Genomic DNA, 17,393 nt, shown 5'->3' on the forward strand with positions numbered 1-17,393 from the left:
GCCCGCGGAGCAGGGACAAGGCCACTTTGCTCTGCCTCCCTAAAGTCACAGAGGACCCAGGCCCCTGCGCTCAGGAGAGCTCCCTCAAGGCCAGCACCCCACCAGGAACCATCCAGAAGGCCCCAGGTTTCCGAACATGCCCCACGTGCTGTTGCATCCTTCCCTCTGACCCTCTACGGAGCCGCCCGGGTGCCCGGGACTTCGAGGGCTCCGTTGGATTCCCCAAGTATGACAGAGACAGGTGTGAACAGAGCCTGCGATCAACAACATAAACGGGCTTGGTAAAGGCAGGAAACAGTAGTAAAAACAGCTTTTTCTTAACTTCATTCGGAACCAAATATACAAAACCCAAGCTTATAACGTTAGGGCAGGACTGGTAGAACATTCACACACTCGGAAACAGGCTTCGCACATGCAGCCATCTGGGCACTAAACGCTACCGCATGCGGCCTAAAGCTGTGATTCAAAGGTCACGCGACCCCGAAGTGAGGAGGGTGTCCCGAAGATTCTCTGCACTGTTTTCTGCCAAATGGTGCGGAAGCGCAGCATGCCCCGGTACACTGAAGCCCTGTCAGCCCCGCTCGGTTCCCCACACACCCGACCCCCGCTGTGGACGTGAGCACAGTAAAGCACGTCGCACCACAAGGGACGAGAACCGTCACTCCCAGAGACGGAGTCACACCCAACCAGGGGGCAGGTGGCTTCCTGACCTTGCCTGACACTGACCAGGCGCCCTTACCAGCGGTGAGGACACACGCGACCTCTGGGTTTAGACGCACGGGGTGTGCTGCCTGCCACAGGTCACTATGTTGCAGAAAAGTGCAGAAATTTACCTCTCTCAGTGGCAAAACCCAGAGAAAACGCTGCCATTCACCAAAGAATGATTTCGAATGGGAATAATCCACCGGGGAGTGTGCGTGGGGGCTGCCAGGTGGCTAGAGCCAGCAAGCGCTTGCGGGGAAGCTTGGTGGGGACGGAGCGCAGCTGGTCACCGGCCGTGACCCCAGAGCTGCCCAGCCGGCCCATCCAGGAGAACGTGCGTTTGTGCGCACAGCCCTTCTGGCCTCAGAGCAGCGAGCTTCCCCACGAGCCCTACTCCGCTGTCCCTGTGGGCCTGTCTGTGCTGGGAGGGCTGTGCCTGACACCCGGCCACCCTGATGGCGCACCACCATCTGAAGAGAAGGACGAAAGGAGATGCCACACGAGCTCAGCTCCAAGACGGGCCTCAGAGGGGCATGTGTGAGATGGGGGTCCGGGGGCCCTGGGGTTCAGCAAGGCTCCCACTCTGGGGAAACCCACCAAGACATTCAGTGTCTCATACCAGAGCTGTACCCTACCCGACTGAAAATCTCCCTCACTGCTTGCAAAGGCTGGAAAAAAACTTTTTAGCTTTTGGAGTAGACGCCATGCCCAGTGTGGGGCTTGAACTCACGACCCCGAGGTTAAGAGCTGCACGCTCTACTGACTGAACCAGCCAGGCTTAGGCAAAGAACTCCCTTTGTGTCTCCCCCACCCCCAGGTGTGTGGGAAGCCTGCATCTGGGCACACAAGGAAGCAGCAGGGGCCGAGGAGCCGCCTCCTACAGACGTCGCACTAAATAAATGCCTGTTCTTCCTGATTCAAGATTCCAGGTGGAAATGCAGCGGAATGTGCACTTTAGACCATTGGTCGCTGGTTCCCCCTTTTGTGGGAATACAGCTCCTAAGTCACATTTTTGTTTCAGGCGAGAGAAGCTTATGGTCTCGGGGGCTGCGGTCACAGGCTGTCACAGCGGGGCAAACCCAAGCCGGCTCTGTAACCGCCCAGGCCCAGGAAGGGACCTCTGCGACCATGCAAGTCATGCCTGGCGATGACTCTGCGTCCTATGTTTACAGATACTGGAAAAGAATGAACAGCCTGGTGGGAAAAGGTGTTTTCAGGTCTCGCTATGACGGTAAGAATTCACACTGAGAAAAACCAATGGGACAGAAGGCTGGCCAACCACGTCTGTCCCTGGAGCCTGCAGTGAGCATTTTCCGTGGCACCCGCTGCCACCCTTCCAGGATGCCCCCAAGCTCTGCCAGGCCCCCACCCCCACTCAGATGCCTGCCCAGCCTGGTCTGCCCTGGGGCTGTGAGCATTTTCCCCCCGTGCCAGCCTCCTGGGATTCAGACCGCACGGCCCTGAGATCAGAGTGGGCACCTGGGAGCACCCAGGTGTGTGGGGGGGGGGTGGGGGAGGGAGGGAGCCAGAAGAGCCGCGCTGAAGTCCGTAAGGCGTGGCCAGGTCCTCTCCCCTCTCTGGACTGCCCCTGGGTCTCATCCAGAGAACCCCGGACCCTGGGCCCCAAACAGTGGGCCCAGGAAGGTTGCTGGGGGTCTATGCTCTACCTGCCCACCCAGCCCCCAGGAGGGGCCACTTGGAACCCCTCCCTGGGCCCCGGCCCCACAGCACCACCTCAGAGATCATCCAAATGGTTTTCTGGAAGCTCAGTCTTTTCTGGGAAGTGTTACGCAGATTTTAATTAGATTATTAATTTTCAGTCAAAAAAACAGAATTAGCTCCTCAATGGGATGGCAGCTGAGCGGAAAGGCTTTTCAGGCAGAAGATCATACTTTTGATGAATACACAGAGGTAAGTGGTAATTCTGTTTTTCATTCAGGCCTTTTGAACTTTTCTGAAAACTAGGATCTTTTTATTATTTCTCATTGAAACACCATTTCAGTGCATTTACAGCCTTGCCTCCTAATCACCCCGGCTTTGCTGAGGCGCACCTGCAGCGCCCTCACAGATGGGCGGCGGAGGGGGGGTGTGTGTGAAACAGCAAAACGGAGTGTGGCCTTGACCCCGGAAGGGCACAGACCGCGTCGATTGGAGGTGAGAAGGCCGCTAAGGCGCGGACAGAGGACGGGGAGACGTTCCTCAAATTTTAAAAAGAGGAGAAAAAGAAGTTCAGTGAGGAGTGGGAGGAGAGCCCCCCGCCCCAGGGCCTCCCCAGAGCCCATGGGAAGCGGTGAGGGGTAAGGGCATGAGCAGAAGCTCCCCTGGACACAGGAAGGCGAGATTCTGGCGCTGCAGACCTGCTGGCAGCGGTGGGGACGCGACACTGCGTGTGCTCAGAGGACAAACGTCCGGTCCAGGAGGGTCAGGAGCCAGGCGGCACCACACTCCAACGGCAGCACTCAAAGCTAGAAAGTGATTTTAAGTTGTGAGGGAAAAGTGTGTCCGCCCGAGAATTCGCCACTAGTGAAACCTTTCATCTAGTGTGAATGGAGAAAAACAATGATTTTCAGGCCTGGAAGATGTGTCGTGATTTTCATTCACCTGTCCTGTACCCATTTCCAGGAAGCAACTGGAGAATGTTCCCCAATAAAACCGAGGAGCAGATCGGGGAAAGGGCAAGACTGGCCAGAGGGAGATCCCGGACTGACCGGGGGGGGGTAGACCGGGCTCCCGAGGAAGGCCTTCCCAGCAGGTCCGCGTGACGGACGTTCACGGGGGTGGTGGGGGGTGTGCAGGTCGGGTCACAGGGACAGGGAACCGAACCAAACGCAGTGCACAGGCCTTCAGGCCCTCCCCCGCCCGGGGCCGGAGCGGCCAGAGCGCGAGTGAGAAACAGTGGGCGCTACAGGCAGCACGGGCACACTCAGAAAACGCCAACGCTCACGGGCGCCACGGTCCTGAGGTCCCGGGGTGGGGAGGGAGGACAAAACCCCGACTTCCCACCTGGGATGTCAGTATGAGGCACACCGAGAAGCCGAGAGGCGCGCAGCGGACCATGCAGAGGTGAGCCAACACCAGCACAGCCTGGAGGCGGGTGGGGACTGTCCCCGTGGTGCTGCTGCCGCCTCGGGGCACGTTTCAGTTCTTATACCACGTGCACGGATCCCTTTGATAAAAACCACCTGTTTAAAAGTTTCAGTGGCATCCATGAGGCTGGCGCCACCCCTGTGCACAGAGCACAGACCTGCGGGCGGTGTCCGGTCTCCGGGCATCAGTGTCCCATCCGGGAACGGGCCACAGCGCCGCCCTGCAGGTGCAGGCAGATGCCCGGCGCGAGCACCAGCAGCGGCTCCTATCCTCATTACTTGCCCTAGAATCCCAGGGCTCATGACTCTCAAACAAAATAACCAAATCTGAGAACCGTGTTGCCTCCGCATAAGATGTGCAGACGTTTTGGAAGGGCAGCTTCAGAGAGCTGCCCCTGAGGGCAGGACACTGGAAATGGCCCATGGGCCCCCTAGTGGGAAGCTCGGGAAGCCAATTCCAGCCCCTGCAGTGCGGTGACTCGGAAAGGCGCCCAAGACCCAGCAGGAAAGGAGAAAAAGACCGCGGGAGGACACTGGACTCTATGGGGCCTTCCTGCGGAGGGGGGACCCACAGCAGTCCCTGTGAGAGAAGCCGTCGGGAACGTGTAGAGGAGATGCACCCCATGACCTGTCCTGGGAACAGCAGGGTGGGCGGGAGCTTCATTTTCTGAAATGTTTGCGTTCTGTATAATGCATACACAGTATTTCTGTAATCTGGAAAAAAAAAAAATAAGAGAACAGGGAAAGAAAATCCACAGAGGCCAGCTTCTGAGACCGCTCTTAAGGAATGCTTAAGATAAATGTGATGCCGCAAAATCCTGGGAAGCTATTTCAAAAGCCTAACTCGTTTCTGAAACATACTCTGCCCTGTGCCCAGCAGTCAGTAAACTGGCCCGAGCTGCTCCTCAGCCCAGAACTCACCAGACACACACCCCCTGAGGGCAGCCCGTGCGGTGCAGACCTTGGGGGAATGCCACCCCCCAGCGCCTGCCCTCCAGGTTCTTCCAGCTTCCCAGAGTGTGAGGCCTGGGAAGGGCCCTCCGTTGCCGGGTCATGTGCCCACGCGGGAGCAGCAGTGCACACAGGCCGGGCATCACCCAGAAGGCGCGCCGAGAACACACGACACAGGAACCAAAGGGCCCCAGTGAGATGCGCCCAAGAACCGGGAAATGGCCACCCCAGCGAAGATAAGAACTTTCTCTCAACGTTTTAGAGCCAAAATACATCTTGGCACGGATTTCGGCAGAAGGGAAAATACAAAGAAGGTGGAGGGCCCACCTTTCTGTGTGGATGAACCGATTTTTATTTCTCAGAGCTTTCGGAAGGGAAAGGGACCGGGTGGGGGTGTGAGGTCCACAGGAGAGGTGCTGGAAAGGAAAGTGGCCCCCAGGTGAGCCACAGACGATGGGGCTCCTGGACCAACGGATCAGCGGGCGCGGGCCCCTGCTGGCATTACAGGAAGCATCTGGAGACTGAGCTGGGAGCTGTGACGCAGGAAACGTCACCCCAAGGAAGGGCCCCAGTCGGCTGGAAAAACGCAAGCACTTCTCCCAGACGGACCAGACCGATCGCAGGGAGGGGAGGGCAGCCGAGCTCCAACCACAGATGGGGTGGAAAATGCGCCTGAAGACCACGGTCAAAGGCAGTTTCAGTTTGAAGTCAGTGGCGTAGACTTTGCCAGATTTCACAACACAATTACTCTGGTTTTTGAGCTCTACCTTGAAAAAAATCGAGGAAAGCCTTCTTAAAGAAACAGCTTGTAGAGTCTGGCTCTTGGGAAAGACCAGCTCCCCTCCTTCTGTGCTGCCTGCCTCCTTCCTCTGGTTTTATTTCGGCTCTGTCCCTAAAACTCCTAGCTCCAAGAGCTCTTTATAGATTGGTCTCTCATTTTGTAAAACCCAGAAAATGGTGAACTGATTTCTTCTTCCTAAAAACACCACTTCTTTGCAAAACGAAAAAAAAAAAGTCAATAAAATGCTGCTGAAGACAGCAGAATTTATTTCAAAGAGCATTCATTCATTTTCTGGGTGGAGCACAGCAGCGCAAAAAAAAAAAAAAACAAAAACAACCACAAACAAACGCCCCAAAACAAAACACAAACCCAACCACCACAGGGCGGCCACACCCCCTGGCTGGCAGGGGAAGCAGAAAAAGGCCAAACAGAAAGGAAGGCGGGAGGGGTCGGAGTGCGGGGCGGGGCTGTTTGTTCTCGAGAATGTTCCTCCGGGGAATGTTCCCCCCTGGGGAACGCCGCTCACAAAACCCTGGAGGGGACAGGGGCTCAGGCCAGGGTGCTGGAGAAACTGGGTCCAGGCTGGAAAGTGACCCAGACCAAGGCCCCCAGGTGGCCCGGGGGAGCTGGCCAATGGCGGGAGCGGGAAGCAGGCACACCAAACTAGGAGAAGAGGCACCCTCCCCTCCCCCTCCCGCTGTGTCGTCAGAGGGACGGGTGACAGCTGTGCAGGCTGGCCGGGCGCAGGGTGCCAGCTCCCCGCCCCCCCCACCCTGCGGAGCCGAGCCCTCAGCCCTGCTCCCCTCCTCGGTCGCTGTGGGGGTGGGGAAGTCGGGGGGCATCCCAGGGTGGAGAGGAGGGGTGGCGTGTTTGTAAACACGGGGCTCCACCCCTGCAACAGCCCAGAAGTTGAACAGGATCTTGGCAAGCAAAACCACAAGGGCCTCTGAGGTTTCTAAATTGGATTCCACTGCGCTAAGATAAGCGGATGTAAACAGAAGTCCCTTCTCTGATACTTCAAGGCCAAAAAGGGAGAGAGGGCCAGTCCCACAGTGGCTACTTTCTCCCCAAATCTTCCGCCAGATAAAAAGGAGAAGTGGCGGCGGGGGGGGGGGGGGGACCCGGGACACAGTGCCCCAGCCCGCCCGGCCCGGGGACTGGCCCCTCACACGCACCCGAGCTCAGCACAGCTCCAGCCGCACCTGCTGAGCTCCTACTTGCACTCAGTCCACACCTCCCTGAACTTCTTCCAGCTCCGGCCTCCCTTCCGACACAAAAGTAACGTCAGGACACAGAGCCTGGCTTGAATATCTTAACCAGCTGTCTACTGTTTTGATTTGGAATATCCCTGGGAAATGTATTTATTTTCTGAAGCCCTCCAGGTACAAACCAACACGTTTTTCTTTCTTAGTGTCTATCTGGCTGGATCATAACCCGATTATTAACAAGGCCATGCTGACGGCCTGCCCGGGGTTTGCTGGGTGCCAAGGGCCCTCCACGGCTACACCCATGCTGCCCAGGACCGGCCCCCAGTGGCCAGCAGCACGGGCATGGGATGTCGCTGGTCCATGTGCCCGCGGCCGCTTTAGGCTGCTCCGGGTGAAGGTGTCAGGACAGGCAGGTTTTGTATCAGCTTCACTGAGATAAGTCCCCCATTTAGAGTACAACTGAGGGGTTTCCGGGGTACTCACAGAGTCAGCAACCATCATCACCACTGTCTGAGTCCAAAGCGTTTCCACTGTCACCCCAGAAACAAAGGCCATACAGCTGGCTGGCACGCCTTCCGACCCCCAGCCCCCACAGCTGCGCGCCTGCTGCCTTCCCCGAGACCCCCTGTTCCAGGCGTTTCCTATCAACGGCATCGTACTGGGGTGCGGTCCTTCGCGTTCAGCTGCCTTCACTCCGCGTGTCACGTTTCCACGGGGCAGCCACGCTCTGCCAGGTGTCAGCACTTTATCCCTTTTTATGGCCACGTAACATTCCACTGTGAATAGTCCACGTCTGACCTAGCTGCTCATTAGTTGACAGACACCGAGTCGCTCCTGCTTCGCGGCTATTAGGAATAGTGATGCCCTGAGCCCTTGTGTACGAGTTCTTGCCTGGACCTCCCGCTCCGGTGAGCTGCTGGGTCACGGGCGGCCCGTTAGCCGTGTGAGGAAGAGGCAGAGCGTCGTCCACAGGGCCCACCTCATCTCCCCACGTATGACTTTTTATCCGTGGATAAATTACAGGTAAGTACGTGTAGGAACATTTTCACAGCGTGAGCATAAAACTCATGCTCTAGATTAAGGTCCAGTTAGCCGTCTGAAATAACAATGAGATCACACACTCGATTTGGGGCTTTAGACCAGAGCCATTCTAGCAACCTGAAGTGAGCGGAAGGAGTAGTTGAGACCCTGCAGGCACCGCGCTGAGCACAGGACCTAACACACGCGTGGGCTTTCAGAAAGCTGCCGCTCATCCCCGTCTCCCAGAGCCAGGACATCTGCGTTCTGGCCTTACGACAAGGAAAACAAGGCCTAACGAGGCCCCTGGTTCTCCCACTAACTGGTCACATGGCCAGAACCAGAACTGGGGGCCAGTCTTGAGCTCCAGGCCACACCATGATCAACGCTGTGCCTACCACTCTCTCCGTAAGAGAGAGACACACTTCTTCCCTGGTTCTGCAGGACGCAGGCTCCAAGCCAGCTCAAAGCAAACTGTTCCCAACGTGTCTGCAACATGTCCCAGCGGGAAAACAGCAATGAGGCATGACTGTCACAGAAAGACCGAGTGACACATGGTCCTAGAACATGAGGAGAACATGAGGACCGCCAGAGCGTGGCCGCTTGGCGAGGGAAGGCACGGTGTCTGACCAGAAGGCTGTGGGGACAGCAAAACTCCCGCCCGAGGAGCATCGGTTTTCCCAGTGTGGCTCAGAGGCACCCCTGAGGACTGAGACCCCTGCAGGAGGTATGTGGGGGCAAAACCAGACTCAGACACGACCTTTATTTTTTCCAGGTCTGACATTTGCACTGATGACGCACCAGCCACAGGGGAAGCTGCCAGGGCCGTGGCCGGAGCCGTGGCGCCAGCGCAGGCAGAGGGTGGGACACGGAGTCGAGAGCCCAGCTGGTCCCTCTCTACGGGGGTCGCCCCGAAACCTTCCCCTGAGGTTTCTCTGTACACCACACCAAGGATGGGAACGTTTGAGAAGTTTCTCTCCTTCAAACTCTAGATCAAGTCCTAAAACTTCATAAATAAAGTTTAGAAAAACAAAATTCAAATCCTGGCATGCACAGATTACTTTAAAATATTGTCAATGCCTCTAAAGCAATCAGACCTGTGCTGCTTTTAAGGAAAGCCCCTAAGACACAGAACTGCAAACCGGGAAAGTGATTAATGCTGGAGGGACTCTTCACTCTATGAGAGAGTTCTCCAGAGATGTTCTTTAAGTTGTCAGGTCCCTTGATGCACTTAGAATAGTTTCAAAATCTCCATCCCCCTGCAGTTTTCCAGAGACCTATTGAGTCACCTGGGTCCTCCTGCTTCCCACACAGATGGCCAGAGCAGGGGGGACCCTGGTGCTGTGGGGGGGGGCGCGTGTGGCCAGGCCCGAGTCGGCCACTCACCTGATGGTGCCGGTTGGGGACGGGATAGGGCTGACCAAGCTGCGGAGATCCGGCTCCGGAATGTGAATCTTCAGAGGGGAGATCTGCGGGTAAAGGGGCCGGAGGGGGGACGCCGGGGCTTCTTCCTGGCGGTACAGAGACGTGAACTGGATCTTTATGGCCGTGCTGGGGAATCGAAAAGTGCACCTGCAACAAGAGGGAGAGCTCACATTAGCGTGGGAAAGACGGGGACAAGGCCGCGAGGCGGCAGTGGAATGTTCTGGTTCGCCGTGACGGTGGGGTTCGCCTTACGTTACGGAACCCCGGTATCACTCTGCAGTTCACAGAGCGAACCAAAAATCCCATCTGGGACACTTGCTGACACCGATACGGGTTTTCCTTTTCCCCGCCCACGTGAAGACAGAGGTATGAACCCATGCGGGTCCCCAGCAGAGGCTCAGACACACCGCCACCTCCCGTCCACCAGGATGGCTGCAGGGGTACCCGAGCGGGGTTCACTAGCTTGCAGAGAACACTTGTCGTGAGCCGGAGATACCATGATTACCGCTCAGCAGTGAGCGTCAAGACAGCTGCGCTGCGAGAAGCCATCGAGCGGGACCAAATGGTGGCACCATCCCCAGCCAGGCCGGCAGGCGCCTCGCAGAGTGACGGCACCACGACTGGCTGCGCGGTCAGCTCCGGGCCTCGGTTTCTCTGCTGGCAGGCGACCACGTGCAAGCAAACCCGGCCTCACACATCCGAGTCACACCCTGCGTGTGGGTGCGCCACATGAAGCCAAGGTCCCCTACCTCCAAGAAACGTCTATGCACAAAATCTGGACATTATGTATCCAGCACACCTCATTTCTAGACCACAAGTCATCAACAAGTTGCTAAACTGCAACTTTAGTTACAAACAAAAATGCAAACCCAAACGAGAGCAGAGACAAGGCATAGTCTCACCTGTAGCAACTGCTTAGAAAAGGCTCTTTTTAAAACAAGGGAGTGTCGTGGGGGGCGGTGTGGGGGGGGGTGCTGGAGATGACAGGCACTCCTAACAGTTCTGGAAAGGTGTTGAGAGCACACCGGGTGTTTCACAACTTGAGAAGTGTGCACCGCACGAAGCCTCGGCCAGCAGGCTGCTGGTCCACTCCGGCCCGTGTTAATTCAGCAGTGCTGTTTACATAGCAGGGACCCCTCCAAACTCCCAGGGACACAGCATTTGAATTCCCCTTTTCTCTTAATCAAATCGTTTTTAAAGAAACCAGATTCAAGAGTAGGTCGAAATAGGTTCTGGACCCACGAGAGGCAGTGCATGTGAGCAGACGGGTACTCGAGCCTTCCACTCGGGAAGACCCCTTCTCATGAAATGACTCAGCAGCATACGCGGCTGTCTGCTCCAATAGCCAGGCTGCTTGCACCTCCCAGAGGAAGTCAGTAACTAAACCGGCTTGACTAGCCAGTACTGATTCTTCCAGAGATACCTGAGCACGGGACCGGCCGTATCTGCAAAGGCGGGGAGCAAAGTACCAGGCCGCTGTCTGACCCACAGACACCAGCTTTCTATTTCCAAACCTAAAATCAGAACAAAGGGATTCTGACACCATTTTGGTTCTGGGAGATGCAGTCTAAACACCAGCATGTTAGGGCGGGGGTGGGACATCTGTCATGTTAGTGTCCACATCACCCTCCCCCCCAACCCCGGGTTCTGTGTAAGGCCACCTGCGGCCATTTAAAGACGTTCTGCAATTTTCCTCTCGTAAGCCACAGTTAAAAAACGTTTGATGTTGCTCCCACTTTCCTTAGTTTTCCCACAACCCAACAGAAATCTCCTTCATTAGTATTTTGGCTAGAAAGTTACATCACACATTTTCCTATAATGCTCTCTGAGGTCTCCGGTCTCTCCAGACCTGGAGGGCACAGAGCTAACATCCGTCCCAGCTCATGCCCGAGGATGGCTGCTGTCCCCGAACCAGAGAATGAAGGAAAGAGTTTGGAGCCAGGAATCTGGCTGAGGGCTCCACGCACACGCACACACGTGCACACACACATGCAAACATGCACGTGCACACGCACACAGGCCCTGTTCCACAGTGTTACATCCAGAAGCAAGAACGATGAATATTTAAAGGCAGTGTCTATGTCCTTCACCATTTGTCTCTTCCTTTGGCAGCTGCAAATCAACACAAGAAGCTACACTCCACTACCTGCCGAAAGGGCGCATGGCCGGAGTTGTGCCGTCCCGCACTGACAAAGCCCTCACGCGAGCACGAGACCACAGCACCCTACAGTCATCGGGGCAACGAGAAACAGGATGTGCCTTCTGGCCTATGACAGAGGTCACAAGGCAGAGCGGAATGTCAAAAAACAGCGCTGTGGGTGAAGACAAGAGTTAGCACAGGATCCTTGGAATGGGGATGGGGAAGCCAGGCTCCAGGCCAGCTGGCCCAGGGCTGCGTCACTCCCAGACCACGGGGCGGTTCTCGGGAGGAGAACGAGGCGCCCAGGGAGGGCTTCTGAGTTCCCCGTGAAGGTGAGGTGTTGGGGTGGGAACTGAGACGCAGGGAGACAGGGTGTAGGAAGAAGGGGGGCTGAGAACTCCCAGTGAGTTTAGTGCCCCGACCTCCGCAGTTCTGTTCTTAGCTAACAAAAGGACAGGCTCTGAACACAAAAGATGACCTCTTAGGCACCTTCCAGTTCAAAAAACAAAGATTCCAGATAAAACGTGCACGCACGTGGAGTTTTTAGTAAAACAAAACACAACATTTTGTAGGTCAGGGATTTGGGTTAGCAAATTCGTAGCAAAATCGAACACCATCTATAACTGATTCAAACAGGGCAATTTCCCACTGTAAGAGTCATTTCCAATTAAGGTTTAACAGTAAACATTTTCATATTATTTACTTCAACAGCTATTTCAAAAGCAGCTCCTGACTCACTCTTCCAGAAATTATCCCGAGGCAAACTGTCTCCTACCTAGGAGGAGAAACACCAGGAAGCTACTTAATTTTAAACAGACATCTCCCTAGGGAGCTCCCGGGTTCACCAATTACTTCTCTCCCTGTAATATTTTCATTCCGGTTTAGGGCCCTGGTTGGTGTTTTAATGAGCATGTTTTGCAATTAAAGCTATTGTCTTGGAGGTGTTTCACATTCGACCTGACCCCGACCGCACACCTGACCCCAACTGCACGCTGCGCGCGCCTGCCTTCAGCACCAGGGATCCCCGGCTACCGGTGAGCGTGCGTGTGCGCTAGCCCTCCCCACCCCGGTCCGGAGCACAGCTCTGACAGGCAAGCGCCCACCCTGGGAGAGACAGCCCTTCATTTTTTTTTTTTTAAGATTTTATTTCTTTATTTGCCAGAGAGAGAGAGAGAGAGAGAGAGCACAAGCAGGGGGAGCAGCAGGCAGAGAGAGAAGCAGGCTTCCCACTGAGCAAGGAGCCCGACGCGGGACTCGATTCCAGGACCCTGGGATCATGACGTGAGCCGAAGGCAGATGCTTAACCAACCGAGCCACCCAGCCATCCCGGGACAGCCCTTCAGACGCCTCTGCAGAATCCTTGCCCTCATGTACAGAGATGGGGTAGCTGGGTGGTGGTGCAGGGTGGGGGGTGGAGGGCTGGCTTTCAGGGGTGACACAGATGTTCTAAAATCCACTGTGGTGGGTGCTGCACAACTGTGAACAGACAAAAAACTTAACTGGAAAATTTAAGTGGGTTAGTTGTGAGCTCCATGAATTACACGTCATTCAAATTCCTCTGAAAAAATTTTCATGCTCTACAGCCCCCACGCTCAGGGTCTGTCCCCGGCTTGCACAGCTCCCTGGGCCATGTGGAAGCCAAAGGCTCCTAGAAATCAGGCCAAATTGCAGATGCCCTGGTTCCACGTGAAGCTGCCCTCTTCAGCAGCAGGTCAAAGATCATGGCACAGAAGGCTGGTTCTGGCCCTGCTCAGGCACGAAGGAGCCTAAGGGATTCAAGGGTGGCTGGGGTGGTCGCTTACTTTCACTTCCGTCTGGTCCTTAAGGTGGAATCCCACCACCTGCCCTACTAGCCAGGACATTGTTAGAGACAAAAAGAGCTCATTTAATCCTTACTGATATAAATACAAGTACAATGATCTTCATTTTAGACACAAGAAATAGGCACAGAAAGAACTCCATGTGAAAGTTTCCAGAAAAATTAAAAAAAAAAAATTAAGGCCATAGAGCATTCCCCTCCAGAGCTATCACGGCCCCCAGCCCCACACCCCTTCTCTTGCCCCATTGCATCCCGGCAGCTCGGATGAGCCTGGGTGTCCACACAGTGACCAGGGACTGACATTCTGCACTGACAGTGGATGCCTGAAATTCTGCATGCCACCCACGACACCCCCAACCTTCCCAACACCCCCCAGCAGATGACAGCCCAGGATGAAGGCTGTAGACGGGCATCTGTGCACCCCCACCCCCCGCCCCAATGAAGCCCACCGGACAAGGAACCAGCCAGCTGACCATCCCGGGAGGTGCCAACAGTGGTCCACGTGAGCACCTAGCTCTTATGTGTGGACAGAAAGCCAGGAAAGAACACACATTTGGGGAGCATCTCCTACAGGAAGACAGTTTGGGCGGCAGACTCCGAGAAAGATGATCCGGAGCAGAGAAGGCAGACCACTTGTCTCCCAAGGTAAGGCAACTGCTGCCTACGGACTGAGGGCCCCAAAAGGCACCTCAAGGAAAAAACAAGAAACCTGGACAATGAGATGTACAAAGAAAACTCGAGAAAGAAGGCTGGAAGAAACTGGAAAACGTCTCCCGAAAAGACAAAACTTTGGTGGCTCCGGCCAAGAGGTTCACATCTGAACAAGAGTTCTCTGGAGGAGCCCTTCTCAGGAAGCTACAGGGAAGAGGCATGGGACCCGATGACCAGACCTGTGGCCTCTGTAACCAAAGCCACCCCATTTTCTGACCATCAGAGAACCTAGCGTTTGCGACAAATCGGCTGCAGTGGTCCCAGGTGCCGCTTCACTGGTTAGGAGGTGAGGACATGAATGTTATAGGCTGGAATCCGTTCACCCTCCCTCGCGGCATGTGACAGCAGGCCCAGTGTGGACAGAGCCTGCCACTGGGACCAGACGTGTGGGGACGCCCGCGTGGATTTTAGCGGCCCGACGCAATGGGCTGCAGAAGGAGGTGCCATGTCTTTCTCAAGCGGCTGCCATCTGGCTAGAGGATGGGAACCAGCCTGGCAAGCCTATGGCTTTGGGTGGCCTCAAAGAAGCCCCCACTCAAGTGAGACTGGCAGAGAGGGCCCGCGCCTGGCAACAGTATGTAAATAAAAGACCAGTTTTCAAGAATGACACCTGCTGCCAGAGATCCCTGCCGTGGTTCCTGCAGCAGGTGGGAAGGGCCCCTAGGAAGCACATCATCTCCAGGACCCACTTCAGATGAGGCCAGGGAGGCCGGCTGGCAGAGATCCTTCCAAAATGCAGACACAGGGACTGGCCCTGTGGGGACCAGTAAGTGTCCTTCCTGCTCTTCTCTTTGCCAACTGAAAGGTGGGATTGCCTTCCCCTGCCTTCTACTCGGCTCAGCATTTCAGAGGGACCACCTGGAACGCCCTGATGAGGGACGTGCTTGTCACCAGAAATCCTGCATTTTATGGGGTGCAGTCACTGAGTGGGACTTGGGCTGCCTCCTTTGATGATGGGGAGGAGTGTTTTTATTTTGGAAGAAATATGTGGGTGGCCAAAAGGCAGACTATGACAGAGACGGCTAGTTCCCTGGACACACATCCTCTCTTGCTCCTACAGTGATCTAGTTTCAGCTGGACACACAGCCGTCCACCTAAAGACAACGCTTCTCTGCCTCTCCTGCACCAAGAGGCTGTGCTGGTCAATGGGATGCAAAGAGTCATGCCCTCAAGAGGAACAGAGCGTCTTCTTCATATCTTCCCCTTCGTAATGGCCAGGATGCGGGTGTGATGGCAGGAGCTGCAGCAGCCACAATGGGCCATAAAACGGACACTGGGTAACACAATGATGTAATAGCAAAGAGCTAGGAATTGCTCTATCAGCTTACGTTAAAGACTGTTACATCTAGAAAAAAAATCAACTTCACCCTTGTTACTTTGACCCTGGTTACCAAAACCAAAACGATAACCCAACTGTAAACAGCTAAAGAGCTCCCTGTAGGGAAGAACCACTGAACACAGTACGGTGTGTATTCAGGGGTGAACATTCTGCAGCACTCAGAAGGATACTTCTCATCACTGTGCATCTTTGGGCAAATCTCTTCATGCACTGGCCTGCCTTCCTCATCAAGGAGCACTGGGTAACTACAGAGCATACTTCAGAGGGTCCTTTGGAGCATTAAACAGAATAGTTTAAACAGCACACACAGCATCCAGGCATACCACACGCTCACTAAGCGCTGTCCCACAGAGGAGCGTGATGGTGCTAAATCAAATGCAGAGACCAAATGGCTTGGAGTCATGGCGAAAGGTGTGGGATCTGAAACTGGACAGCCCTGGTTTGAGAATGAGCTGTGGGGATGGTGTGGGGGGACCTGGGAGGTCTCCATGTGGCAGAAGCCCAGATGCAGCGAGGACACTGAGCGCGAGGCCCGGCACACAGCAAGTGGCCAACCACACACAGGTGTTCTCGTGAGTAGAGGGGACGGGAAAGGGACTTGGGTGGGCGGGGCCTTCCAGGACCCCCCCCCCTCTTTTATCAAAATATTCTTCCAGTGTTGTTACCATGTCCTTTAAGAAATGAAACATTCAAGAATTGGGGGCAGGAGGAAATACTTGATGACGAGTCCTTTTGAATTTTGCAAGGTACAACAGGTCTTCCGGAAACCTCACGGAGAATTAACCCCGGCCCAGTTCTGCCCTGGGGTCCAGACCCGGGGGGAGAAAGGTGGAAACACGGCCGGGCCTCTAGGTCTGAAGGCAAGGCTGGGAGGCCCGTGGAACATGACTCCACAGACAACCCGCAGGGCCCCTCCAGCCCGGCCTCTCCCTGCCTGCCCTGCTCCAGCACTGCGTTCCAGGCAAGGCAAGGAGGCAGCATTCCTCGGCCGGCCCAAGCGGTTCCCATCTACCTAGGTCTGCAATTAGAAAACCAGAGGAGCTAGAAGCTCTGACTTCCGTAAGAACTCGGGAGAAAAAGAAGAGTGTTCAGGAAAAGATTTTGAAAAACTTTTACATATACAATCCCCAAATCAAGGGATTCTGACAACCTTATTTTTTTTTTAGCCTGAATGACCTATTTTTACTAACAACTTAATACGTTTTGCTAGAAGAGCCAAAACTGCAGAAGGGAGGCTGCAGCCACAGGGGCTCGTCAGGCCGTGGGGACCACCCTCACGGCGAAGCTAGGGGCCATCGGTGGAGGGGGGTGAATCACAGGCAGACCAATAGGGCAGGAATCAAAATACAGGCTCGAACCAGGAAGAGCAAAGGGAAGCAGATGGCGAGCTTCGGGAAGGCAGGATGACCACTGTCCCTGACCAGGCTCTGGCTCTGTCGGTCCGACACACCAAAAAAAACTCAAAACCCAACCTTCTCTGCCTGCTCTTTGTCCCTCCTCCATGAACCGAGGCTGTGATCCTGACTACTCGTCAGCTCACTCCACCTTCGAACTGACCCCTCAGCCTTGCTTTCCTGGGCTGGCCGACTCACACGGCTGTGACCTTGGCCAGCCATGGCAGCCGGGGAGCAGCTGGTCACACACTCAGCTCTGTGCACACGCTCAGCTCTGGGTCCTGGTCAGTGCAGCAACAACACGGAGGTGGGAATTAAGTACGGCAACTTAAATAATTCTTGTTTAGAAATTAACTTCGTTTTCTTCTTTATAGATTTTTATTTATTTATTTCAGAGACAGAGCCAGCAAGAGAGAGAGACCGCACCAAAGGGGAGCGGCAGAGGGAGAAGCAGGCTTCCTGTGGAGCAGGGAACCCAGTGTGGGACTTGATCCCAGCACCCTGGGATCATGACCTGAGCAGAAGGCAGACGCTTAACTGACTGAGCCACCCAGGCGCCCCTGCTTTCTTCTTTACATGTTTTCCTATGATCTGTTTTTTAAAAAAATAAACGATATTTTTACAGTCAGGCTGAAACTACTTTTACGGAGAAAAAAAAAAAAGACTACAGGATACTCAAGTCCCTCTGATAAACACTAAAACACTGTCAGAAATGCAGCCAAAGGCCTGGTCAAAGCCGGGGCTCCTTGGTAAAAATGGAGGTTCAGCCCCCGTGTGAGAAGCCCCCGAGTAGACACCGCAAGGGAGGCAGTCGTGATGA

At 55.0% G+C, this 17,393-nt stretch overlaps 1 protein-coding gene across 2 annotated transcripts in view; it reads right to left on the reverse strand.

Annotated features, from left to right (window-relative positions):
- Positions 1-17,393, reverse strand: part of FOXK1 (forkhead box K1) — a 66,837-nt gene that overhangs the window by 12,849 nt on the left and 36,595 nt on the right. For both annotated transcript variants that reach the window (XM_073886346.1, XM_025863630.2), the window contains exon 2: positions 9,132-9,317. In XM_073886346.1, coding sequence (XP_073742447.1) covers positions 9,132-9,317 — 186 coding nt within the window. The remainder of the gene's footprint in view (positions 1-9,131; positions 9,318-17,393) is intronic.

The sequence above is a fragment of the Callorhinus ursinus genome, unplaced genomic scaffold (assembly GCF_003265705.2).
Source record: "Callorhinus ursinus isolate GAN/ISIS: 27379988/994484 unplaced genomic scaffold, GSC_fseal_2.0 scaffold70, whole genome shotgun sequence".
Taxonomy (NCBI): Eukaryota; Metazoa; Chordata; class Mammalia; order Carnivora; family Otariidae; genus Callorhinus; species Callorhinus ursinus.